The 27,874-nt window shown below is 36.2% G+C and overlaps 4 protein-coding genes across 5 annotated transcripts in view; 3 read left to right on the plus strand and 1 right to left on the minus strand.

Moving 5' to 3' along the window:
* The window catches only part of LOC122072022 (guanine nucleotide-binding protein alpha-1 subunit), a 12,347-nt gene extending 5,384 nt beyond the window's left edge, over window positions 1-6,963 (plus strand). The window contains exons 9-14 of the mRNA XM_042636534.1: window positions 303-358; window positions 2,603-2,737; window positions 4,702-4,795; window positions 4,880-4,939; window positions 5,011-5,090; window positions 6,273-6,963. Of these exons, the coding sequence (XP_042492468.1) occupies window positions 303-358; window positions 2,603-2,737; window positions 4,702-4,795; window positions 4,880-4,939; window positions 5,011-5,090; window positions 6,273-6,450 (603 nt within the window). The 3' untranslated portion in view covers window positions 6,451-6,963. The remainder of the gene's footprint in view (window positions 1-302; window positions 359-2,602; window positions 2,738-4,701; window positions 4,796-4,879; window positions 4,940-5,010; window positions 5,091-6,272) is intronic.
* Window positions 6,964-9,706: 2,743 nt separating this feature from the next.
* On the plus strand, window positions 9,707-17,376 carry LOC122087564 (fatty-acid-binding protein 2). 2 transcript variants are annotated; one of them, XM_042656738.1, is made up of 11 exons: window positions 9,707-9,803; window positions 10,240-10,843; window positions 11,127-11,343; window positions 12,758-12,833; window positions 13,191-13,293; window positions 13,717-13,785; window positions 14,731-14,767; window positions 14,858-14,932; window positions 15,017-15,068; window positions 15,425-15,469; window positions 16,852-17,376. In XM_042656738.1, exons 2-11 carry the CDS (start codon window positions 10,326-10,328, stop codon window positions 16,947-16,949), a joined length of 1,290 nt encoding a protein of 429 aa, XP_042512672.1. In that variant the 5' UTR covers window positions 9,707-9,803; window positions 10,240-10,325; the 3' UTR covers window positions 16,950-17,376. The 2 variants fall into 2 exon arrangements, with proteins under 2 accessions (XP_042512672.1, XP_042512680.1); XM_042656746.1 differs by lacking the exon at window positions 9,707-9,803 and adding an exon at window positions 9,810-9,963.
* Window positions 17,377-19,000: 1,624 nt separating this feature from the next.
* LOC122071829 (endoglucanase 16-like) lies at window positions 19,001-22,589 on the minus strand. Its single transcript, XM_042636252.1, has 7 exons — window positions 22,281-22,589; window positions 21,959-22,171; window positions 20,822-21,022; window positions 20,644-20,721; window positions 20,365-20,514; window positions 20,155-20,263; window positions 19,001-19,779 (listed from the first exon to the last, which is right to left on the minus strand). Exons 1-7 carry the CDS (start codon window positions 22,497-22,499, stop codon window positions 19,295-19,297), a joined length of 1,455 nt encoding a protein of 484 aa, XP_042492186.1. The 5' UTR covers window positions 22,500-22,589; the 3' UTR covers window positions 19,001-19,294.
* Window positions 22,590-26,489: 3,900 nt separating this feature from the next.
* Window positions 26,490-27,874, plus strand: part of LOC122071830 (myb-like protein AA) — a 2,345-nt gene continuing 960 nt past the window's right edge. Inside the window, exon 1 of the mRNA XM_042636253.1 lies at window positions 26,490-27,136. Within this exon, the coding sequence (XP_042492187.1) occupies window positions 26,733-27,136 (404 nt within the window). The 5' untranslated portion in view covers window positions 26,490-26,732. The remainder of the gene's footprint in view (window positions 27,137-27,874) is intronic.

Consider the following 27,874-nt stretch of genomic DNA (forward strand, 5'->3'; position numbering starts at 1 on the left):
CAAAAAAAAAAAAGAAGAGAGAGAAGATTAGAAAGAGCAAAGGAAAAGAAAAGGGAAAGAAAGGCATTAATGAAATGTGTGATAGGAGGGCAATGGAGGTTTTGAATTTCCAGATATTCCCAAATGAGGAAAAGGTTTAAGGACTACAGACTAGTGAACTTTTGGATGTATCTCCTGCCCCTTGGGCTAATACTTTACTGGCTGTTTCTAAGTCTTTTTTCTTGAAATCATTACTGACATCTTTTTAATTTCAAGTTATATCACTTCTTCAAGTCTCTGATGACTGTTTTTGGTTTTTCCAGGAGGATGTTCTAAAAGCCAGAGTACGGACAACTGGTGTTGTAGAAATTCAGTTTAGGTGAGTTCTTAATCTTCATTAGAACTTCCTGCTAGTTGTAAACATCCTTTCACCAGACTGTTTTTCCTCTTACTTTTTTATAATTTCGGTTTAGCTGGACTCTGGAGGGCTGCATCATGCATATTTCTGCTATGTTTTAGTTTTTATTTATTTTATTTTTTTTAATATTTTTTTGGTTTAGCTGGAGTGCTGGACTATGGAGGGCTGCATCATTCATACTTCTGTTCAATCATAATTTCTGATAGGCATTAAATAATTCTTCCAAACTCAGTACAGCAGCTGCATTCTCATTATCTTGCTTGGAAATTCATTGGTAAAATTCCTGAAATCCCTTGCCGTTCCGGTACTTGACAATCAGCTGAAAGTAGCAGCTGCACAAACAGAGACCCAAATGACAAGATGCTCCTGATAAATGCAAAATTCACAAAATTGCCCCATATGAAGGGGGGGGGGGTGGATTCAACGCTTAGGATGACTTATGGGGATTAAGGAAGTGAATTTGAAACTGAAACTGTTTACTGAAATCAAACCAAGCTGCTTACACCAAACTGTGAAACAGTTTGATAAATGGTTCAGTTTTGGTTTTAAAATGTAAGCTGTTAAACCGTTTTAGTAAACTGTTAAACCGGATTAACATATATGTAGTAATTTTAAGTCATTCGATGTTAAGTTTACATACATTTTAATAAAAAATTTAGGTTTACATTAACAAATATATATATATATATATATAAAAGCATATAACAATAAACAATGCAATTCAATATTAAACTTTACATCCATTTCACTAAAAAATTTAAAATAAAGATGTCGTTTGGATAAAAAAAAATTAGAAAACATATTAAAACCGTTTATAAATTATATGACATTGAACTGTTTACAGCAGAACCGAACCGATTAGCATCCTTAATGGGGATGCTTGCTTGAGTTTAGTGCACACCAAACTCATCTCTCGCTCTCTCTCTCTCTCTCTCTCTCTCTCTCTCTCTCACACACACACACACACACACACACACACACACACACACAGATGAACATCGGCATGCTGCCTGGTGGTATGGTTGTGAAATATTACATGAACTATGGGACAAAGACAATCCTTCCAATCAAAAGAAACTGATCAGTCTTAGGCATATAGCATTCAATGGCCCTTATATTTAGGACAGTTCTGTTGCTTGAAATTACATGTTCTTCATTACATATTGGAGCAAGAAAAATGGATAATTTTTTAATCCACTTCAATGAGTGAGTTGTTATTTTTTGATACAGGTTAACTTCGTGGATTTATTAATACTAGGGTTTTTTTACTAATAAATTCTTCCTCCTAATTCCATTCATCTATTTGATGAGAAAGCATTCAAAATATTTGATGTTGTCCTATTGAAAGGTAACTGTCTCCCTTGATGTGAAAACAGGTATATTCCTTTCATACAAATTGCCAAAAGTGACTTTGGCTGCACCTTTTTCAGAATGTTGGGTAGATTAACTCTGAAACTTACAATGTTTAAGTGAACTGATCCGCTCTCACTTGTGATAATAGATAGTGTGAATCTTCATTGTAACTGAAGTCATTGGTATGAGGGAACTGATTAGTATCTGCATGTACTGTCAGAAATCTTGTTAGTTGTGGGAGCTTTTCTTGTTGACAGTTGAATTGAAATAAGTGGAGTTGTATAAGAGGTTGGGTAGCCGAGGAGTTATTTCAATTGCCGTCATATGTAGTAATTAAACATGTAAACTTAATTACATACACAATCTGAAGGAACATTTGTTCACCCAATAGCAATATCTGTTATTCTGCTTATCATTCAAGTGGATCCTGGTTGTGCATGTTTCTTCATGCAACTTGTAGTTCACATGGAGGGGAATAAAATTTTGTTGCTTTGCTCTGTGGGCATCATTTTTTTCTTCTAATAATATGATCTCTCATGGATGAATGGAATGATAACAGAGGAAAATATTATTAAAATTGCAATTTGAATGATTCATTTATTTGTCTTACTGAAAAATGTTTCACATGAGCCTCCTATGACTGAAGACTTTGGTAACTTAATGGTGTGGTATATTGCTTAAGATGCATATTTCTAACACCTTGGTACATGGTAAGATGATGTGACAATTTTTATAAGTGGTAGTAGCGCACATTCTTGTCAAACGTGAGCAATATCCATTACTGTTGGTACATTTTTTTTCCTTGGCATGAGTATTACATTTAACTCACCGAAAGTACTTCAATCTGTGCAGTCCTGTTGGAGAGAATAAGAAAAGTGGTGAAGTTTATAGACTCTTTGATGTTGGAGGCCAGAGAAATGAGAGAAGAAAATGGATCCATCTATTTGAAGGAGTCACAGCTGTAATTTTCTGTGCTGCTATTAGCGAGTAAGCTTATATTTCCCTTCGAATAACAAAATTTTAAGTATGCTGCATCTTAGGACATTTATAATGGTCACATTGTTAAAGTTATCTTTTAATGTTTTGAATTTGCCCTGAGTAAGATGTCATTAAGTCAGTTTGTTTCCACTGTTTGTACAATTTTTTTGTTGGGGGGGGGTCACATCAGGACCCTCCCATCGTTCAGCCACCGATGAAGGAAAACTTTGTCCTTGTTTTAATGCAGAATACAAACATACACATTGAAAAAGTAAGAAAATTTTCATTAAATATATCATTTACACGGAAAATTTACAACAAACAAACGGGGCCTGAAAGATCTTCGTTGTACTGACAGAAAAAGTTAGCTTCTCTAGTTGTCTTGTAACAAGTTAATACTGTGTTTGTCCTCATAGTTCAGGGTTTTGCTGAAATTTCATGAAATATTTCGGTTTCAACAGACATCGAATGGAAACCTTAAACGATATACAAGGCTTATAGCTTTTTGATTGAAATTTCCTTGTTTCAGCGAAATTTCAACAAAAGTAATAAATGTCGGGTTTCGAACGACATGGGGTTGAAATTTTGACCCATCTCGTTCTCTTCGCTGGTTTTGATGGAAGTGGTTGGGAAAACTTGGTGGTTTTTTTATTTTTGGCCAATTCACTAATCGCTATCATACAAGCGTGGAACTAATTGGTGGGCAGCAGTCGAACACATATGAAATGATAAATTGTTGCATATGTGGGACCTTTAGGCAAGATCCAAAGTTGAAGGCATTATATCACCTTTCCCAAGAATTAATTTTGTAAAAAATAGTTTAAATACTTAGTTATTGCCTTCAATTTTTTGTGTTAAACACTGTAGTCTGATTTATGACTTCACAAAGCTAGATTTAATTTTCTGTTAAAAACATATATATATATATTATTTTATTTTATTTTTTGATTTTCTTGGAACAAAATTTTAAAAAATAGGGTTAATACTTGGTGGTTGGAGCTCAATTTATATATGGTAGACAACATTGGCCGATCTATGGCCTCACTAAGTCTTTTTTTTCCTGCTCGGAACTCATATGGTACTAGGACTCTAGGATGGGCAGATCAGTGACATGTTTGTATTCTTGACTCCTATATCTTTGACACTTTGTAACGATCTATGTATGGCATTTGATAATTGTGAAATGGTTTATAATTTTATCTATTTATTCCTAATGCATATTTTTGTTGTCTTACTTGAGTTTTGTGTGTTCTAGTACTAAATTTTGAGTGGAATAGGCCATATTAGAGAGCTTATAGCGTACACTACCAACCTTGGGTCCAAAGTCAAACTACCATTTTGGGTGCGTTTTATAAAATCTAAGGATTCCAATATGTTTATAGGGCCTAAATAGAAAGGGTTTCCTAGAATGTTCAGGACCTAATTTGGCTATTAGGCCCTAAAACCCTCACTCGAGACCAACCACCAAAATTTTGTGTTTCGACCAAAATTTTGTGTTTCACAAAGTATTTTGGTTTCGACTAGCCTTGAAACTGAAACCTGGAAGTAGGGATTTACTTGCTTCAGGGTGCATGTTTGAAATGTTAAAATCCATTGGTTCCATCCGCGTAGCCTAAACATTGGCTTTCATTGAGAAGAGTAAAGTACTATGTAAGAGTTGGGTATTTGCCATATGCACTTGTATTAATCAAATCAGCGCATGGACCATGTTGTGGATGAAAGGAGTCTTAAAAGCACCGATGAGATGACCTTGCTAAATTGATTCAATAGATTGTATATATGATTAAATGATCATTCAGAAATTAATGGACAGGTTTACTCAGAATTTTCCTGATGCTATCATCAGCCTGCGTCACAGGTTGAACTTAAAATCAGTCTATCCCCCACCCCTCCAATCATTAATTAACGTATTTTTGTAGCCTTTTCAATGTGTGTGCCAATGTTGACCCTCCAATGTAATGATGGTGATACAGGTACGATCAGATGCTCTTCGAGGATGAAAACAGGAACAGAATGATGGAGACCAAGGAACTCTTTGATTGGGTCCTGAAGCAACCATGTTTTGAGGTTATCTTTAATGACATGCATGTGGAGAACCTTTCTTTCTTGATCGGATTATTTTTATAACTCAAACCCATCTCTTTTGGGCAGAAAACATCCTTCATGCTATTCCTCAACAAGTTTGATATATTTGAGAAGAAGGTTCTGAAGGTGAGAACTCTTAAGATCTCAGGATGAATGTTCAATATTTACATAGGACTCTGATGTTCTCTGCCACTCAGGTACCACTAAATGTATGCGAGTGGTTCAAAGATTACCAGCCAATGTCAACAGGGAAGCAAGAGATTGAGCATGCATATGAGTAAAAGTTTTAAGCTTTCTTTGTTTACACAGTTACACCTACCATTTTTGGAATTTATGGTTTTGAATTTTCTTACATGTCTTAGCTGAAATTCACCAACATATCCACATATTCACTAGTATGATTTTTGTTTGAATAAAATTATTTCAAGTTTTTGGTGTAAATTGACATAACATGACATTTAGTCTTGACAACCAGAATGTTGATATAAAAAGTTCATTATTTGTTATATGGACTGAAGCTTGAGACACCCACCAACCCATCAATATATTATAATTTTCTAAAAAAAATTAGATAACACTATGAAGCAAACTTAATTTTGTATGAACATTTTTGACATATATAGGTTGAATTTATAGTTGGTAACATGCAGTTTCATCTTATGTTTTAGTTAAAAATATTTCATAAATATACCCCACACCCCACCCCCCACCCCCAACAAAAAAAAGAAAAAGAAAAAGAAAAGGAAAAAATAACATAGCAGATGGTGTGGAAATACAAGGAAATAATAATTTAGTATATAATGTATTTCTCATAGGTTATGGTGTTCTTCTGTGAAATTATTACTTAATTATTTACTATCTAGTTCTTTAAAATTTAAACCTTGCACCTTGATTCTTGGTTCAGAGATCTGCGTGAAGAGAGAAAAAAAAAATGTCCTGATTGAGTGTGTTACCATCTATCAAACCTTTCTCAGTTTGCTGTAGTTTCATAGCCTCAATAGAAAGATCAGGTTACGAGCATCAAATTTGGTGAATGGGTGCATCATGGTTTAAGATACCGGAATTGGTCTTTGGTGAACTGATCCGATCTCGGACAGGAATACCCCTGGTTCTGATTATAAATAAAGAGATGTTTTAAACCTTTTTGCCCTTCGTCCGTACTGATCCACTGATACGTTATCTGCCAAGAATTGGGATCGGCATCAGCTGATACCTATCCCATCCGAGCGATTCAGGCCGTTCTGATCCGATTACTAAAACCATGGTGTGGATAGATGGAAACCATTTCTTTTTTTTTGGGGGGGGGGGAATCCTAGATATGCTTGCCATGTGCATGTACAGCTCTGCAATTAATACTCTTTTACCCTCAGTGGTTAATTCATCTCTTGTGCCTGCATATATTCTTCCACAGATACCTGCCTGTTACTGTCTTCTTTTAATCTTGTAATTTCAATTTCAGGTTTGTGAAGAAGAAATTTGAGGAACTATACTTTCAGAGCACTGCACCAGATCGTGTGGATCGGGTGTTCAAAATTTATAGGACCACTGCTCTTGATCAGAAACTTGTTAAGAAAACCTTCAAACTGGTAGATGAGACTTTGAGGAGGCGAAACCTTTTAGAGGCTGGTTTATTGTGACCTTGGAGAAATAGGGGGAAGAAATCATATTTAGAGAGTTTGATCAGATTTTTGCCACTAAAGTTCTCTGAATTTTTCTTTTCCATATTGGGAGGTATGTCAGACTGCACTTCATTTTGGGATGTCATAATTTATGATCTGGGAAGAAGCGGCATTTTCTTCATGATTTCTGAGTTAGCTGCTGTGATTTGTCTCTGGAGAATCCTTCTCACAATGTCTTCAGGCTTTATGCTATGGAGACTTCATATTCTTTTGATCCTTTTTGGTTGTGAAAACTGAAAACTGTTATCCCTTTACGCCGAAACGGCTTGTACAAGAGCTCGTATGATCATGTTGGTGTATTATTTGGGGCCTTTTAATTTTTTGGGTTTTGGGGGGAAGGGGGTTGTTTTACCACTCTCTCAATTGTCTCTGTTCTGGCTGATTGCATGAGCTATTGGGATTTTCTGGTTATATACCATACCTTATAAACTTGTGCCAAGTTCTTTATTTATTTATTTATTTTATGGACTATCCAGAGTGACACTCTATAGTCTATAGGGGTATTTAGAACATGTAATCTTCTTTTGATTTTCATATTATCAAAAGTTCTTTAAGTAGGGGTAAAAATGCGTTTTCAAATTACATGAAACAAAACATCCATTGAGGTTCTCATTATATATATATATATATATATATATATATAGGCATCTAAGCTTGTTAGAACTAACTTGTTTGATGGAAAGAGAACTTTATGAAAGAACTAAAGAGAAGAGTTTAGATTCTCAATAATCTTCCCCCCTTAATAAAACACGTGAAGTGATAGGCTTTTTCTTTACCTTGTGTCATACCAAGAGGTAAAAATAGCAATGTTATTAATTTTTTGACGTCTTCAAATCTAAAAAGGTGTCAATTTGTCAAAATGGATCAGAATCAGCTGTGATGGATCTTGATTATGAACTTTTTGATTTGATTTTTCTCACTAGATCATTGGGTTTTCAAATCTAAGGGACTGATTCTAGGGTTTTTTCAATTATTGCCTATTTTGATTTGGATCGAAATCGATTCAACATTGATTGATTCAAACCTAAATCCAATTTTTATAACCCTGATTCTATATGAACATACGATTTCACATTTTACATTTTAAATAATAGCAAGTGGACCAACTGGCGATGAGCTTTTAGCTCAGTGAGAAACAACTAGGTAGTTGAGTTCTAGCATAAGCTCAAGGAAGGTTATTGGTGCAACCTTTTTACCCCCTCTTTGAAATATGGTAGTAGTTTTAATAGATAGTAATAAGTGTAATCCAGTGGACCCTCTTGCTGATTCTGTAACTCCCTGTCTGAACCCATGTGTAGGTCTGGAAAAAAAAAGAAAAAGGGACAAGTGTTGGCACCTTACCGAACTCCTTTGAACCAGTGGGCTATAGTAGGCTGGCCGTCCAGGTTGTCTGGTCTTTGTTTAGATGGGTGATTAGGAGGAGGTGACCAAATTTTGTCTTTCGACGTAAATAACGACAGAGAGTTGTGAGGTGAACTACTTTTGTCTTTGACTGGTTTGTTGAATTTGATGCTTCTTTCACTCCAAAAAGGACATATTCCTCATGCACGTCATTTCCAGTGTGTGCCGCACACACGGAAATCGTGAGGGGATTTTCTAACCGACGCTCCTGTCTAATTTTACGTAGTCAATTTGCCAAACAACCCCCAACTGTAATCCCAAGGGCTACCGATTTAAAAGAGGCTATTTGAGGTGGTTCCTACACCTCGTGAATGGTGTGAGATTGTTGCAAGAGATTATGGTTAAATCGATTAATTTGGATTGATCCATTTTGATGCAGTCAATTCTTGGTCTAAATTCTTATAATCCTTGAGTTTTAGGTTGAAACCACATATCCGTATCAAATGTCATATCAGTATTAATCTCTGACAATACCGATACTTAATAATTAATACCATGAATTAGATAGTAAAAATTCATTCATAAAAAGGGGCATGAGGATTCAACAAAAATGTGAATTTGAGATTTTTCTAGTACAATATCAAATTGCGAAAAATCATATAAATGTCAAAAATAATAAAGCCATGTCGTATTAGACTACTTGTCCCTTTAGACTTTAATTTTCAACTTTTTAGAATACTCCAAATTCAAATTGAGCATCGAAATGAGTCAACAAAGACGTCTCTGAATAAGATTATAATCAGACGCCACATATGTGCAAGAAAAGAAGAACAAAAGCAAAAGAAAAACGCCCAACAATAATCCAACCCTTGGGACTTCTATGGAATACATCGTCAGATTTTAAAATAGCATCATCTAATTAAAAATATTCACACAATTTCAGCATGATATTTAATGAGAATATAATTATTATTCTATTTTTTTAATTTCTTTCTCCTTTGGCAAATTTGGTTGAACATGACTAATAATAATAAGCACCTTTCGACATGATTGAGTGAAGAAAGAATTAAGCCATTCGTAGAGGTGAAGAGTCCTCAATGGGTGTCAAAAGCAAGATTCTAATAATTGGAATCAGATTGGACGAATTGGTCGAACCCAATTCAAATTACTTTGAATTGGCACAGGAATCATACTATCAGAGAGTGTTTTTTTCCCCCACAAAATATAGAGAAAAAGATCTCAACACCAATAATGTGGGGATGCTTTTCCCATACCCTTTTAAATCCTGATCATATAGATCTTCCCCTTATGACTATGTGAATCCCTAATGACAAATTCATTTCCTAAATTATGATCGGTATAGCATTTGGAGATTGCCTCACCTCACCCCACCCGACACTTGAGGTGTCAACCGAACCTGATTTTGGTGGGGCTTAATCGTCTCTACCAGTTTAAGACCCACCATTTTTATCTGTTTAAAGTAATTTGACCTCATAGACAATCGCATGTACACGTGTTTCTATTTGATAATTATTATTTAGTCGGTGCTTGAGCTCCATGTTGGAGCCAACTTTTGACACCCTTACTGGGCCCACCCTACCCTGGCCGCGTGACTAGAAAGCGTGACGTGTCCATTCTCCCAAATATTTAGGGCGACTCCTCGTCCATAAATGCATAACTCGGTTTGACTCAAATGAATGATCTGAAATACCTAAAACGCTGAACCTGAGTATTGAACTATACACGTAAGCAAGTGTCATTTATAAGAAGACATAGGGTTATTAATGCCTTTCCACAGTGAAAACAACAGAACCACCTGGTCCCCGCCAAGTCTCCTTAATAAGAAACCGTAAAAACCGAACCCTTTGCGAGAAAGGAAATAGAGGCAAAGCAAAACAAAGGCGAGAAAAGAAAGATACTTTTCTCCGAAAAGCATTCATGGCGAGACTTGTTCCGAGTCGCCAGTGAAGGTATATGCCATTCCTTCCTTTCCTCGCACCTGTGACTTCTTGACCTCTCTCTCTTTTTCTCTTTCCTTCTCTGCAAAAAATCTCGTTCTTTACCTAAGCTTTGTGTTGTAATTTTCATTTGCATCTTCTTCTTGCACCTGAGAGTTTTCGATCTTGCTCTGTAAGTCTGTCGGACGTCATTTCGGGTTTATTTCGATTTCCTTCTCTTCGAATTGAGATCTCTTTTTTAATTCGTTTCTTCAACATATTTAATGAAGAAAGTGACGCCTTCGATCCGTCGATTGATCAAATTCTGATTCATTTGTTGTTTATCCCTCTTTTGGGAATCATTCATATTAATTTGTGTTGTTTCGTTTGTTTTTTTGTTTGATTCGTACTTTTGGAACGTTTTGAGTAATTATGTTTTCTCTGACTGATTAAAGTGAAATATCTACAGGTGCATTCAGGCTTCTAATTCGCGGATCATCACCAATCAGAGAATTTAAGTTCTTGGATTTTGTACTAATCAGTTCATAACGGATCATGCGGAATGGTTGGTTTTTTCTTATGGATGTTGATGGAGGATCTCCATATATCCTCCCCACAGAGCCTCTTCTATCCCAAAATTTTGGGGGTCATTTATTGTCCCACATTGGGTCATTTGTCGACAATTCTCTCCATTTCTCCAGATACTTAAATGTCCCTGGAAGTTTAGCCATTCAAGAAGCTTTTAGTTGCATTTCAAAGTTTGCTGGAGCTTTATTATTCTTGTTTTCAAGTAGGTCAAATGGGCATGTAAAACCATCAGGCAGTCGTCCACATGGCTCAAATCCTAGAAATTGTAAAACTTGCTCCCAATTTAAGCAAGTTACTTCATGTAGACATAATACTATGGGGTTGCAATTTAGTTTTAGATCAAGAGGAGTGTCTTCTGCCCCATTTCTTTTTGGTAAGATAGCGAGCTCCACAATCAGACACTTGTGCAAGGAATTTGAACAGCTTCAATCAATTCCTGTGCTCTCTCTAGCTGCTGCTTTGGTTCCGCCGCTTGACAAAAACCTGTAAGTCTCTGGCTCCGGACATACACCAACTGCTATATATATATATATATATATTTGGCATTTTGGGCTATTTTTTCTTATATTCTTTTAGTTCCTTGAATGGATGGTAACATAGTCCTGCACGTTGATTCAAATCTTGGCCCCTTCAAGTGCAGCTTTAACAATGACATAGGAGAATTAAATCCTCATAGCATCAGATATTGGAATACAGTTTAAAACTTTTTATTTATCTACTTTCCATACTTCTCAACTCTAACTTAATTTTATTGTTTGTGGTAATAAGATCCTCAAGGGTCCTAGCTATCCCTCTTGAGAGTACTGATGTAGAAATCAATGGCCACATGAATCAAGAACCGTGCTTGGATGAGCGTCGAGGATGTGCTACCTTTTCTTTTGTAGACATGAATTGGACAAGGCAAGCAGTTGAGCCAAGAACAGGCATCGAATTTCCGACAATTTTGGAATTAGCTGGAGAAAATAACTCCAGTTTGACTTCAGAGGTCATTGTTCTGCATACCACCTCTTGGCTCTCTATAAGTCATTCATTTTTCCCTTCTTCTTGGTGACTTGGTGAATATATTAGCTACATATGCAAATATTCATGAAAATGAGGGCAGCAGACTTTTATATGTTGATGAAGATATGTTATTAGTTTCAGCTTTGCAGTTGATTTACAGACCTTTTAATTGTTGTTATTTGATATGTTTGTTTAAATAGTCTCCTTTCAATTGCTTTTATATGTCATGTCTGGTTCTGATATTCACGATCGATTTCTAAACGCCACCTTGATAATTTGAGAGGTAAATGATGCCATAGGTGTTGGGCATCTGTGTAGTAACCTTTCAAGCAGATGAAGAATGAGCTACTTGACTCATACAACTTAAAAATATACAATATTTTACACAATAAAAAGGAATTAGTCTGGTGAACCTCTGGTTTTAATGTAAATCTCGTGTGTCTAATTTCCATATCTGGGTAGCATTCTAATAGTAAACCTTGTGTGTCCAATTCCAACAACAATTACGTCAACAATTTCCCCTTCAGGTTCCATTCTTGCCTTAAAATCCCGTCACTCTCTTTTAATTGTTGATAATACTATTATTATTGTTAACTCAATGGATCACCGTGGATGATGGAAAATAAATCTTGGTTTTGAGGCCGGTTTTGGCCCTGGCTGAAACCGAGATATGCCAAACTCCAAACCTAGCTTCCTCATTCTAAGAGTCAAAACTACCGAAGCTGTCGAAACCTAGGTTTCTCATTCTGGAAATATGGTTGAAAATTACGGTTGAAACTGGTTAAAACTACTGAAACTGTTGAAATATGGTCGGAACTGGTTGAAACCTGGTACAAACCAGTATCGACCTTAGGTTTCACCTCGGTACAGGTCGAAACCGAGATATATCAGCCGGAACTGCAAGTTCTGACCAAGATTTATTTCCAGGGGCAAAATAATTCTTTAAGTAGAAAGAGTTTGTTGAAATCACTTCCTGCTACACTTTGATTATATCCGTTTCCTCACCATGCTTTGGATAAATTTGGACAAATTTGATAAATTTTAATGAAAGTCAATTCATGAGAGAGCTCAATGTGTTTTTTTTTTCTCTTACCACTCATAGTACAGTCACTGTGAAACACGATCATGTTTTTCTTCGTTCTACTCATGAATTTTCACCTTTTTAGTGTGTGATGCTTTTTTTTTTTTTTTTTTACTTTTTACTTTTTTCTTTGAAAGATGGCTAATGAACACATTGAAATTTCACAACTTGTTGCCGTTTCAATGATTCTGCACTAGCTTCTCAATTATGGTCATGTATTTTATGAATGTCATGCCCTTGTTATTAAGAGTTTCCGAATTTCATTTTGAAATTTAGTTGGTACTTTGAAGTAACAAAATCTCTGTATTCATTTCAGGTCCTTGTTGGAACTGGTTCCAGGACTATGAGAATACTCAAAATAAAATCTCTGAAGGTGTATGCATTTGGTTTATGTGAGTGCACTTATGTAGCTTGAGGCTTTCAAATTCTAGTATTTTATTTTGGTTTTGCATAAATCTTGGATGATGATAACAAATATGACTTCAAGTACAGTTGAATGGCTACACAGGATTTGCACAGATGATCCCATTTAATTGGGATAATTGAGTTCTTAGAGTGTGGATGATGATATTAGATGATAATTAGGATCTTTTATCTTCAAATACATTATTAGATGCAAGCTTAGTATGTGGCAACTTGAACTGGATTTCATATAATTGTCTTTGTTGCGAAAAGTTCCTTTTCTGCTTTAGAAAACCTGTGTTTCTTGCAATAGTTCAATTATTCTTGCTTTGTTTTTCTCCCTGTAGATGTTCATCCAGACTCAGTTTGTGAGAAACTGGGGCCAAAATATGCTTCTGTGCCTGTCAGTGAACTCAACAACCGGCAAGACTTTTTTGACGATCTTCTCAGGTACACTTAATACTGAAGCCCTGGAAATATCTTTGGAAAATGCTCCTTTTATTAACAGTCTAATCCATGATACTTTTATTGGTGGGACTAAAATGCATTCACTATGGTGGTTCATTTAAGTTATTTTAGTTTTGCTAGATAGACTTTCTGATAAATAGTTTGATGATAGACTTTTTTTTCTGAGAAATGGTCTGATGACATGAATCCAAAAATCTTGAGACTTGCTAGCTTGTTGCAGCATGGGATTGAGCTTCCCTTAGTGAGTTGTATCAAGTGATGGCCTGTTTCTGGACTTTACTGAGGCCGGAAAAATTTGCTCGAATGACTACTTTGCGGTCATGTTGACAAATTCTCCCACAAATCTTTGTTTTTAAGCACTGGGGTAACATACATGTTCTAACAAGTTCTCTGTGGGTGTTGCAGGAAGGACATTGACATGACTGTTAGGCTTGTGGTTAATTGCAATGGGCTTAAAATCAATACAGTGCGAGAGTAAGTTATATTTCTCTTTTGGTTTTTCATTTGAAATTTTTTTCTTCTGATAAATTACTTTTCATTCTTTATGCCACACTATTCACACAGAACTGTGACTGATTTTCGGTTCATTTAAGGTTTAACAATGAAGTTGAATAGTCATATACTCGGGAAATCATTTTTGGCCTGCTTGTAGGTTATTGATCCATTTTTTTGGTGTGCCATATTACAAATATATACATATTTTTAAAAAATATTGAAATAGTTTTTATTTTTTACATTTAATGCTTTGCAATTTTGTTGCACTAAGAAATGTGTTATTGGTAAAGACAGACATATTATGCTAGATAAAGGTACAACTGCTCAATATGTTGCAATCTCTGAGCTAGCGGTTCTTAATACTTTAATACCATAGAGTGGGAAGGTATCTGCTCTTGGGCATGAGCTGTATGTATATATATATATATATATATTATACACGTGTTCATGCATGCATTTCTTTGTATGAATTACTTATATTCATATATATTCCACCGCCCATTTTTGTCCTCTGAGCGCCATCATAGGTTTGGCTTCTGCTTAGGACAGTTTTGCGCTTCCATGTGGAAGATGTAAAATAGTGTAGAAATAATTCGAGTGTGTACTTGCAACTGACCTCTAGTAAGTGCCTGCAAGATTATTTGCATGATTGAAAGCCCCACTAAGGCACTAACTCCCACCCCAAAACATCCCCCCCCCCCCCCCAAAAAAAAAAAAATGTAAAATGGAATTTTAACCTTACATTCCTGGATTTCTCTTTTGTTTACTAATGGGGCCAAGTGATGCAATGTTAGTTGTTTTGTATCAGAAGTGTATCTCTAAAAATGCAGAGGCTCTAATTATTAATATGGAAGATGAACATAATTTGTTCTTCTCATTAGCATGCTTTGGTTATATATTTATTAGTGTTATTGTTTTGTTTAGTGCTTTCGAGAAGTCTCTCCGAGCTCGGATGTTGAAGGTAAGTTGTATGCATCTAGTTCGTAAGCTTTTCTTTATGGTCTTTTAAAATGATATTGTGCTGAAGCTTTTGTCCCTCATACATGTTCAGTTGAACCCTAACAGTGATGGTCAATGCCTAAAATCTTTTCGTTCATATTTCACTCGTGATATTCCATTACCTGAGGTAATTATTGGTTCTCTTTTGGCTCTTCTTCCTTCCATCAAGATTTCTGTAATGTTAAGTTTGACATCAATCTGAAATGTACAGGGTACAACAATTGATTTCCGACAAACAGCTGATGGGAACCTAATCACTGAAAGTGAGTAATTACGAAGGATCTATATTGCTCTCTGGCTTGATAGTTAAATTTTGTAAGAGAATAGCCTTCATTTATTGAAATCAGCAAAACAAAGTGCTCCTAACCATATATTATGGTTGGATTTTGCCCTACATTGTTGAATCCATTAAGGTGGATCCATTGGCTTACTTTAGGTGTATTAACTCCGAACCAATTTTAAGCCTCTAATACCACTACGCCGAGCCCATTAAACTGGAGTTTCATTTTTGTCAGCTAGGGTTGGCCTCATCATTCTATTATTTATTATTTTTTGTTTGTGGATTTTGAAACTTGAAGTATTTATTTTACTTAATTTTCATTGACATATACTTATGCAGTTGGTGGAGAACAAATTGGAGCAGTTCATAGCAAGGATCTATGCAGTAAGTTGATCTTTTGATCTCTCGATCTTTCTTCTAATTTTTGAGTTTGTCTTTCTACTGGAGCTATATGTGTTGTAGCTACTTTAATAATTATTGCACTTATAGAACCATCTAGTCCCATGGTTCTTCCTCGAAGAATATACTTCAGTTCGCCTCCCAACCCTGTTTGCCACTATTTAAATTGGTGAAAATAACCAGAGGAAATACGGTGAATCTTGACTATTCTTTTCCTCATTGTGAAAGTTTCTGTTGTGGCTCTTTCTTCAACTTCTACTTTATAAGGCTTTTTGTGTTCATATATAATGATATTGTATTTTTCTTAGAGAAAAGTATCATTTATACAGGTGAAGCCTGTTCAGAATACCCAACTGGCCCTTGACCAGCGTTGGGGACCAATTCATGGATCAAATGATTCAGTCGGTCACAGGCCAGGCCTCAGCTTGCCATAAACAGTTCAATCTGCTTAGCTCATCTGTTTTAGGAGCCAAGTGTTGAGTTAAACAGTTTGATGTGCTGGGCTGGGCTGGTCCATGTCTTGACCACTGGATGGAGAATGCTACAACTGGAATAACTGCTGTTACCAATTGGGCATCATTACTTCGTTAACATAAATAATCTATTGGCTTTTAAGGCAATGATATGATTTGAAGTAACTTTTATTTTTTATTTTTCAACTTTTGGGGAAAAAAAGCGAGGTGTATTCATCTCTAAAATTTCAGTACAGGAACCAGCTATACAAAGTTATACAGTGGCCTGTACAACTGTACACTTCCATCTCTTCACAAAATCAAACCATAAAAAAAAATGAAAAAAGCAGCAAAATTGTAGTTTTATAGATTTGAGAAAGTGAGGGGAGTAGAATTTTCTTGTGATTTTCATATGTGGTGGGTCTTTTAAACTATATACATGTATGTCTGCTGAATTTTTCGAAGATACAGAAAATATGCCTACTGTATGCCATAGTTCTTGCCACCCCCCCTCCTGACCTCGCACATGTGGGACCCTCATGCATCGGATACGCCCTTTTTTTTTTGTATGCCATAGCCATAATTGAAGGATGTAGACAGTGCATGAGGCTACTCCTACAGTGGGGTCTGAGGAGGGGCAGATATGTACACAACCTTACCCTTGCTTTACGGAGAGGTTGTTTCCTGATTCGAACCTGCGATGACCAGGTCACAACCGAGGCCCACCCTCTTATGGCATAACCATAATTAACATACTAAACATGTCGTTTGTTTTTTAGTATTATTGACCTATCATACATCATATATGTAGTGAAAGCAGATTATACATGAAGCTGTAACGTGTACATGACCTTAACAATGGAAAGGAAAATATCAGAGAGTATAGATTTTTTCTAAACATGTTTTCACCTGCAGGAGCTTTCTTTGATATGTACATTGGGGATGTACCTGTATCAGCAGAAGCAAAAGAAGAGATTGCCAGAAACATTGGCAGTATAATGAGAAGGTGCTAAGTTGGTTGGAATGCTGGACGCTGTTCTCTTCCTCGTCCTACTTCAGGTACAATCCATTAGATGTTGATGCAGTGAAGCAATTGACTTCTCATGACCATGGATCTATCATACTCACTGAGCTGAGGCAGAGTTATTAAGAGAGTTCCAGCCGAGGGAATGCAAGAGCTCGATAATTTTTTTAGGGGCAAACTTTCAAAGGCGTAGGTAGATTTTTTTTAGATTTCCAGCTGGTTGGAGACTGGAGATCACGGCGGTGTTAGATATCTTTAGACTTGATTACTGCTTTACTGTTACTTTCAGACTAGGGGGTTTATCTGCAATCACAGTCAGTGTAGCGCCCTTGTATCTTTACAAAGGTAAAATGATTGTATTGTAATGCCACTTAATTCACAAATGAATGAAGGTTTTAGGGGCTCAAATTTTCACATTTATGGTATCAACCCCCCCCCCCCCCCCCACCTTTTTCTTCTTTTTCTTCTCTTCCTCTCTCTCTCTCTCTCTCTCTCTCTCTCTCTCTCTCTCTCTCTCTCTCTTTCCCTCTACGCATGCTCTGCTACATAATCCTGCTGCCAGTCCAAAAGTTATTCTTACTTCCTACAACCAGCAAATGCAGCCGTCGGAACTAAGGGCCCGTTTGGTTACAACTAAATAAAATTAGTAAAAAAATTAACTTTACTTCTAATTATGCACCTTACTGTAAAGTTTCTTTGTCTTCTTATCTTATTTGATTATGGGGAGCAGTTCTTTTGGACAGCATGCCATTCTTGAATCCATGGATAGCATAGACATGTGCACTGTGGAAAGTCAGATGGAATTTAAACTTTTTGGACAGATAGACCAAGGTCCTCTGCTCATATGTCCAGTTTCAGCCAAATGGAGTTCAGTAAGACTGTTTGTTCGGTGTAAAACATTTCACGCGATTTTTTGAAAATCAATACAAAATTTTTTAGAATTAGAAAGGGGAAAATGTTTTACTGAAATGCAACACAAAAAGTTGGAAAATAACATCTATTTCAAAATTTTCAGGGTGTTATTTTTTTCAAAACAGTAATAAATTATCTTGATCATTGGTACTTTAGGCATCCCTGGAGGACTCCACCCCCATCGTATTGCTGGATTTTTCCCTCAATTATGTTCAATGTACTTACTGGATAATAATAATAATAACCATCAAATAGAAAAAGAAAACAAAATAAAATATATGTATGATAATTATTTTCTTGTAAGAAAAAAAAAATGGCTTTAACCTTTAAGTGAAAAATTAATGTTTTAAAAATTTAATAAAAATGAAATTTATTGAAAAGAAATAGACAATTGAAATTTAGGGTAATACACCAACCTGTAGGAGGATGTATGGCATAAATAAGTAAGGAAATTTATAGTCAATCCAACCATTTCCCTATGGACCGAATTCTCCTTCACCGATAGTGTAGAGAAAATCTGTTAATCCACGAAATTCAACCTTTTGTTTAAAATGAAAAAAATGTATTTTGGATCCTCACAATTAGAACCAAAGTTATTGATGACATTAACTATTCTAAGAGACCAATCAGAGCGTCAAATTACAACGGATGAAGAGATTCTCAAACCCTAAGTGAATGAAACTTTCAGCCCCATGTCGCATCGATTAAAAAAAAAAGAAGTGAATGAAACTTTTGCCTTTTCCCTATATATCCTGTGGTTTTCGGATTCATTTCATTTCTAACATTGCAGGACCTAAGTTCATCAAACTAAAGTAAAATGTCTTTTTATTTAATAAAAATAGATTGTATTCTATCGACTCCTCCCTACCCACCCCCTAAGGTGCGACGTAGGATTCCATCATGAGACTTGGCAATAACCAGGCTAGGCCCTTACAGGTTGCACATTTGCCCTAGCTGACACCTTCAACTAAAGTTCAACTAAAGTGGAAGGATAATTTTCATTGCAGGTCCCCTAAGGATGGTGAGTTGGCATCCAAGGTGATATGAATCAAAACAAATTAGATTAAGAGAGTGGTATAGCTGATTCTCTGCCTTTACTTCTACAAATAACATTTCAAAGCCAATGGGTGAGATTACAAAATCACATTCACAGAGAGGACTAAAGGGGGTTAATTAATTTACAAATACTTAACCCAAAGGTTGATGAGTTGTTTACACAAAATTAACTAAAAAAAGAAAAAAAAATCCATTTTTCCTTACAGTGGTGGGCTCTCACTAATCCTTAAAGGCCAATTGATATTTGGTTAGGAAAAAAAATTCATCTCTCCTATGGAGGATGCAATGGTTGTCATCTCATCAGTCATCAGTGATTACAGAAAATTGATGAGAGTTAATGAAGTAAGAGTTGTTAAACTCTCGGGGTCAGGCTCCAGAGAGCTTAGCAAGGGCACCAATGGCAAGTGAGTTGATGTAAGTAGCTGGCTCAAGCATGGCAGAGGCCCAGCGTTGGTCCATGAAGTTGTCATACCGGTCTGGTCCACCAACAATAGCTCCGGTCAGTTCATTTGGGTTAGGGACATCCTTAGAGTACCAGTAGACGAAGCTCATGGGGCAGCTTATTACTGCATTGGGTGACAAAACAGGCACAGAAGATCCTCTGTGGTGTGCTCTGGTTGGTGGGTTCTTCCCAAATCCTACCATGTATGATCTTCCCTTTGGGTTCTTCCCCAATAGATAGTCCATCTGTGTCTTGGCAAAGGATATGAGGTGGGTGGAGCCAAACTCTTTGTTCCCACATTTCACCTTTTGGTTGTGTTTGGCTAACAGATCTCCATAGATGCTGAACAAGAAAGCATTTCCTGTGACATATTGTGTATTGGCCCCATCTCTCATGTGAATCAACCCACCTGATCAATTCAAACATAATTCAAAATTAATTAAGCTTATCATCAGAACCATCTTTTAAGAAATTGGAATCGGATCAGAATTGGCTGTGATCGATCTTGATTCTGGATGTTCTAAAGCGGTCGAATATGCTAGGGTTTTAGGGTACTTTTTCCCTATCGATTTTGTTCATCTTTAGCGATACACCACCGGAGTTGCCATCCTTCAGCTCTAATACTACTTGTTGGGACTCGGGTGAAACTCACATTTAAAGGAGGAGATGCCAAAGTCTTTATTAGTCTTCAGATCAAACTAATTGTTCTACCTACCACATAGTAAAAGTTTACCTTGTATATATTTGTCTCCCACAAAATAAGAGAGAGAGAGAGAGAGAGAACCTGGTGTAATGTGCACTTGTTGGTAGGGACTTTCTGGATGCACAGAACATACGAAACTGTCTGCCTGTGTCTTGAAGCTCTCTAGAGATTTTTCCCCTTCAAAGTACAGCTGCAGAAGAAGAAGATGGTTGCAAGAAAAATTAAAACCTCATTAAGTTTTGGATTTGGGATTTGGGATTTTGAGAGAGAGAGAGAGAGAGAGAGAGAGACTTTGGAGAGGAGGACTTGGGCTCCAGCATATTTGAGATCCCAGCTAAACTCAGCAACACTTGCAGTAATAGCCTCCTCCTGTATGTACACTAAATACGAGGCCTTCCTGCTTGCAATGTATAGCCATGATGCTGCCCACAATAGCTCATCCTGCATCTTCACTCATTAATCCAAATCCTGTGCTTGGGTATATCTATGTGCGCATATATATATATATATATATATATATGTGTGTGTGTGTATGTGTGAGAGAGAGAGAGAGAGAGAGAGAGAGATTACATTATAGCCTGAATAAGAGCAATAGAATGGGCATTCTCCATCAAAAGTTCCTTTATGTGTCTTGGCAAACTCAAAGAGCTGTATAAGTAATCACAAAAACACAGAGTGAGACAGATGTTAAGTGATGGCTAGCTAATACAGTGAAAGCAGCATCTCCACTTCCACTTATATGACATACCAGTTTGGCTTTGTTGAGGAGACGACGAGCATAGGCAGGATCAATACGCCTGAAGGCAACGGAAGAAGCAGCCAATGCAGCAGAAGTTTCAGCCGCGATCTCCGATCCCGGCGTTTTCTCATCAATCTCCAGTACATTTCTCGGCGTATTCATGTTTTCCGGCCTCAGCCAACACTGATGATCCAAAACTGGGTCTCCAACCTTTTGCCCAAATGAAAAAAAATATGAAAGAGGATCACATGGAACCTAAAACAATGAAGAGAAGAATGGAATACACAAACAACCAATCACAATGATTTGGTGGGGAGGTAGATTGTACACGTACATGGTGATATTAGATTTGTTTTATTATCAATGGAAAATAGGGTTATGGGGATTGTCCTCACGCTTCTTTTTTATTTATTTCAAAGGAAGAAGTCAAAGAACCCTCACTATGCCCTATTTGCTTGATGGAGAAAAATGAAAAAGGAAATAAGGGGTAGGAAACTTATACTTATTTTCCACAAAATATCATAAATGAGTGTCAGGATAATTGTGATGGGAAACTTATCAAACAAAGTCGTTTATAGGAAAAGCTACAATCCCTGCCCACTCCAAAAAAATGGAATAATTCACCTTCCTTATTGGGTTCACAAATACCCTCCTAGTCTATAGTATTTTCAAAAACTCTTCAAGATTCCATTTCAGTTGTAGTTACGCATTAACCAAGTTTTGTTCCATTTAATGCAACAATTGTAAAAATTATTTTGTATCCATATCTCTCTTCTCCTCATATTTCCTCTCTTTCCCATAGAGGTGGATCCCACTAAAAATTACATATTCCAATTTTATTTCCTTCTATTTCCTTATCAACCTAGCACGCAACATGTGAGACACACTCCCACAAGTTTTCCACCAATTTTTATCTGTCAAACAAATAGGCCTAATTGAAAACCTATACAAATAATTAATCAAAATACCCTAGTGCCCGTTAACGGCATTTGGAATCAGCCCACTTATGCAAAAGATGAAATAGACGACATTGTACCCCGACGTAACGCTGAATTAGAATTTCCTTGATCTAAAATACTAAAACATGTCTATCTAGCAAAAAAAAGAAAGAGCTAAGCTGCTAAGTATGAGCTTCTAGTCTCTCACCTGAACCCATAAATGGTTACGTTTCACACAAGCTTTAAGGAAATAATCTGTCCCCCACTTGATGGCTTCCATTACATTCTGCAACTCTCCTGCTGCTTTTAACTCTTGATGATAAAAAGAAGCAGCCCATGACAGAGTTGTGATGGTGAAAGCCATAGGAAGACCATACTTCACATTGTCTCCTGCATCATAGTATCCCCCAACCAGGTCCACCTGAAACTCAACGATTGGCAATAAGCATCAATGTGTGTGTGTGTGTGTGTGTGTGAGAGAGAGAGAGAGAGAGAGAGAGAGAGAGAGGTGTTTGTGTTTGTGTAGGTACATTAGCTTTCTTGCCATCTTCAAGCGCAGAGTCTCCTCTCCAAGGAAGCCTAGATTTGTGAGGGAGCTTCCCTGACCTTTGTGCCTCCAAGAATATAATAGATTTAGTGAGAGCCTCCTTGTAGTTGAAATCACCATTAACGACTACAAACAATAATCCATTAAACAAAGCTAACCAGGCCACTATAATGGCCATTGATGATCTTATAATGAACCCCATCTACCGCAACAGAACCAGTTCAATCATCCACTAATGGTACTAGTAGAATCACAAGAACAAGATTAATTAGTTAATATTTGGTTTAGAGAACAAATTAACTACAATTGTTGCAGAGATAAGAAATGCATAAGCTTTAATTTGCTTTCTTAATGGTGGGAGGTAATACTGAGGGCGACAGTTATTGGCCGTTATTCGAGGTGGAGGGAGGGAAGAGAACGTGGGGTGAGAGAGGTGTCTCCAAACCTGATTGTATGTGAACCGCAATCTCTTAATTAGCTTATTTTGGAGTGTTTAATTTAAACTTATAATTTGTTATATGGAGCTTCCCTGACCTCTGGGGAAGCGTGCTTGTCCAGGGGGCTATGATCACTACCATGGAGCACCCTTTTGTTTTACTAAAAATAAAAATAAAAATGGGGATGTATAAAGATAGATGAAAATTCGTATTCCATTCATGTTTGTATCTATCTAGGGGAATCCAAATTTGAAAATGAGTTTTCAAAAACCATCATGATCTGTTTAAGAGTTTTATCGGTGTGAATGATATTTCAATTCAAACAAGATATTATTTGGTTGATTTAGGTCTAATTATAAACATATGATTAAATGAAAGTTTTATATATAATAATTTATATTATTAAAATATCCATATCAAATTCACAATATATTATAAATAATTAAAAAATAAATTAAAATAAATAAATAAAAATTTCACGATGACACCTATGTAATTTCAACTATGACACTCAGGATTCTAAGTATCGATATAGGATCAGTTAGATTAGTCGAATCATATTGTTATTGGCATTGGATCAAGGGTAAAATGATTTTTTTTTTAAATTTTTTAAATGAATAGTAATAAAACCGTACGATCTAAACTCATACAGATTGATCCAATTTGTTATCTTGTCAATATTTGTTCAGAATTCTAAGTATCGATATAGGATCAGTTAGATCAGTTGAATCATATTGTTATTAGTATTGGATCAAGGGTAAAATGATAATTTATTTATTTTTTTATATTTTAAATGAATAGTAAGGATATAAACTTATACAAATTGATCCAATTTATTATCTCGTCAATATTTGTGAAGACCGATACAATCCAAATCCCAAGATTTAAATTCTTGCTGACACTTTAACATCAATTTTAGTGGAGTAGTGAATTCAGCTCTTCACTTTCTTGTTATATTGTATTTTTGCCTTCTCAAGTTCTCCACAATTCATTCATAACACCCCTTTCTCCATATTCACGATTCTACTCTTCACTAAGTAAATAAATTGGATGAAACATGATTTCCTAGAAGACAACATGACCTTTACACCAATGTGAGGGTCAATAAGAATACTACTAGAAATATCAATAGGAATGAGATTTTCGCAATTCATAAGGGTGGTAAGGGTGGTGATGTGATCATTTCACCCCTAATATATCTAGGCAAAAAGGGCAAAATGTCTTTTAAACTTCTTTTATCCCTAAATTTAGATATTCTTATCCATCTAGAAGAAAATCGTTTTTCATAAATTATCTGAACCCTCGAAAATTAGATGCAGATAATGTTGTATATGATTCGAGATTCGAATTCCAACCCTTTTTACATACTTTTAGGGTTAAGGACTTGAGGTTGAGGTGAGTTTGCTGTCATGAGTCATGACAGGATGCGTACCGATTCGAAGGTTCAGGATGGTCACGTGCAACGTTTTTTTAAGGTGCAAATGCAATGACTAAGAACACATGTGGGTCCCCTTCCCATTCAACACAACGCAAAATCACAATCATTGTATTGATTTTGGGGACCTAAAATTTCGTCTGAACAAGAATTTGGATATTCTCTCCAAACCCACCGGGTTAAATCGTGATTTGGGATCCCATCATTTACGAGGTATTAAATCAGGAATTTATAATTCAATATTTGTTATAATTCATAATTCGAATATCTTTTGAATGATTCAAACTTAAGGGGATTTGACATCTGATGAAATTGTCAAGTGGTCCAACACGACTCATAGCCAATAGATACATAATACATAAACCAAAACCAGTAGTTTGGTGAACCCCCCCACAAATAATGGATTTTAGGTATTCCATCATATTTGTGGATACAAATATCAGTATCCTTGGTACCTAATATCAATACAAGTTGTAATTCATGGTTTAAAGTACTGATATCTAATAGGCCTATGGTTGATAGGAGTGATGCATATTAATCATGTTATAAAATTTTTAATTTTTTTCTTTAATTATTTTTCACTTGATACAATGATGAATCTAAAAAAGTGGTTCAGATTGATACGCAACAGTATTGATGTCAACATTGATTTAGACCAAGTATCAATACCATAGTTTTAGGATTTGATATAGTTACCGACCATGTTTGATATCAATACTTTTTTTTTTTTTGTTAAAAAGATATCGATACTTGACTATACACGATAAGTGACCTACATCCATGATTGATATTGATACCTTAAACCATCTGATTATAAAAAAGGAGAAATTGTAGAAAAGCATATCCCATTCACCAGACTTCAACTATAGAGGTGTCAATTGGTCGAACCTAACCTCGCCTTACCATATTTTTGTCTTGCACCATGATGGACCAAATATGTAGTTAGGCTTGCATTGGAAGCCATGGTACAATTTATGCACACTGGATCGATTTGTGGGCTTCTAATAAGTGGACTAATGAACCATTTATATCTTACCTTTTGTTTTTATCCTTAATTTTTACTCGGACCTTAAAAAATTTAATATATATTAAATCATCAATAATTTAGAAAAGCATCTATACTTAGTTACATTGAATGATTGAATAATTGATATAACTTACAAGCGATCAGGTTTGTAGGTCAAACTAAATCAGTATTGTAAATGATCAAGACGGCCAAAAAACTATGGGTCCAATCCCTTACATTAGGAACGACCGATCAAGGCTAATTGGGGATTATGTGGATAGGCACATGGTCCTAGGTTCGATTATCTATTTATGCATTTATAATTTAAATGGAGATCGTGATGGTGGGTTATTACATTAGTCTTCCAAGAATTAATCAAGATGCGTGTAAATTAATGCGAACATCTTAGTTAACAAAAATAAAATAAAAAAATAAAGAAACGGCCGATTAGATTTCATGTTAGCTTGAACCCAACAAAATTGTCAGCACGTCTCGAGTTTTCTTTACAGAATTATAGGAGGATTAATAATATACGCACCTTTTCTCCCTTTACTTTTTTATTGCAATACCCCAAACCACTAGGTCAATACCCCAATGGAACATTTTTACCGTTACTATTAAACCATCACATTATCTCAACCCAAAATAATTGTGGATAGGGTTGGGTGACTTGAGTACTTGTCATGGGTGGAACAATAGTACTTGGGACATAAACCAACTGGGCTAAAAAGTCTCAATAATTCTTCCTAGGGGCGGGGGAGGAATACGGTGGAAGACAAAGATCTGTTCGTGTAGATTTCGTAGCTGGAGATTGGGCCCCACCCTCTTATCGCTTCAGATTTACGTCTCTGACTAACCAATTCTACACGTGTCAAATGCCACACCCCCAAACCTCTTAAGCCAAGTAACCACTTGTCACAGCCCGTGCACACGTGCCTTCCCAATTATTCTTTTCTTCCTCCTTCTTATCCGTTTCTAACTACACCAACCCAAATCCTAACCGTACGATCTGGAGATATATTCTTACACATGAACCGTCCAATTATATGGGATAATCCACTTGTAACATTTTAAATTATGATAGAACTGGAACTATAGAATCTTTTGTTCCCATCCTCTTACTCTAGAGAGAGAGAGAGAGAGAGAGTGTCTAATAGATGAGGATAAGGTTGCTTTGGCTTTGCTTTCTTCATTTTTATTCCTTTTTTTTTTTTTTTTTTTTTTTTTAATTAATTAATTTTGAATTGATAATTAATTAATTAATATTAATCCATTAATGAGATTTGTTAATATAAAATCGTACTAAAATTAATTACTCGATAACTTTCACTCTCGCTGTCTCTCTCTCTGTCTCTATCTCTAACCTCTCTGGAGCAGAAGAAGAGATCTATCTTAGCCACGGCGGAGATAAACGATTAGCTCTGTTATCTTGATCATGATCGCCAGAGAAGCTTTTTCATCTCAATCTTCTGATAATAGTTACTAGTTTTTAGTTTCTGTAGATTTCGAGGTTACCCTCTTTGTTTCTCTTGGCTTGTTTCCCAAAACTCAAGTGGGATGTCGATTGCTTTGGATAGCAGTAGCAGAAATAGGATCGATGGATCTGGATTCATTCGAGGTATGTCCTGTGTTCCGATCTTCGAGTCGCCGGATTCTGGTAGATCCATGGCTAGTGCTTTACCTGGGGATCGTCGGTTCCCTTCTGGTAATCTGGCGATGCCTTCTTCGATGAAAGTAGAACAACAACAACAACAACAACAACAACAACAACAGCAACAGAAACAGAAACAACAAACACAGGAAGAAGAGCAGCTTGATTCTTGCAGTTCTTCGATCGGGAGGAATAGTGATTTGTCGAGTAGGTCATCCGATGGTGAAGATTCGGGCGAGATAGAGGTGCAGAGCTCTTATAAGGGTCCCTTGGATTCCATGGATGCGTTGGAGGAGGTTCTTCCCATCAGGTGGCTTTCCGTTCTTCTTCTTATTTATCTTCCATCTACTTCTTGTTTTTATTTGAGATTACCAGTGTTGTATATTTAATTTAATGGCTACAGTAGGCGATTGGAATTAACTTTCTCCTCTTGTTTGATTATTTCCCCTTTGACCTGCGACTTGGGTGTTCCTCTATTTCATAATCTTGAACGGAAGTTTACATAATTGCAAGTTTTGATTACCGTTGGAAGTCACTGCTTTTATCTGCAGAATTCTATTGGTTTTGTGAAGAAATCTGGGTTTTTTTTCCTTCAATCAAGTCTCTGTAGTTAGCTCAGAGTCTCTTTAGGGTTCTTGGAACTACTTGACGGTCCTACTCTTACTAATTAAGTCGCTCTGGAAAGTCGCTGCGAAGAGAGTTCCAATAAAACCCTGCTGATACTCGATTCGAAATTTCGATCTTTACCTTTTGGTGCTTTTGTTTGTGATGAAATCTATCTGGTCATTCTCTGTTCTGATTGCCCAAGCTGAGTGTGCGCTTCATCTTCTGCACGATTGAACACGATCACTATCGCAAGACTTCATTTTCTTCTCAAGATTTACAGGGTTGTTTCTACATGATCGATACTGGAATTATCAGCTTCGTTCTCAAGATCGTTTTTTTCCTCTTCTTTAAAGTTCATGAGGACCCCACAATTTTCTGGAATCATATGGGTATATTCCAACTTCAAGTTCTAATATGATCCGATTAGTGATCAGCTTTAAAA

This window comes from Macadamia integrifolia, chromosome 2, assembly GCF_013358625.1.
Source record: "Macadamia integrifolia cultivar HAES 741 chromosome 2, SCU_Mint_v3, whole genome shotgun sequence".
NCBI classification, from domain to species: Eukaryota; Viridiplantae; Streptophyta; class Magnoliopsida; order Proteales; family Proteaceae; genus Macadamia; species Macadamia integrifolia.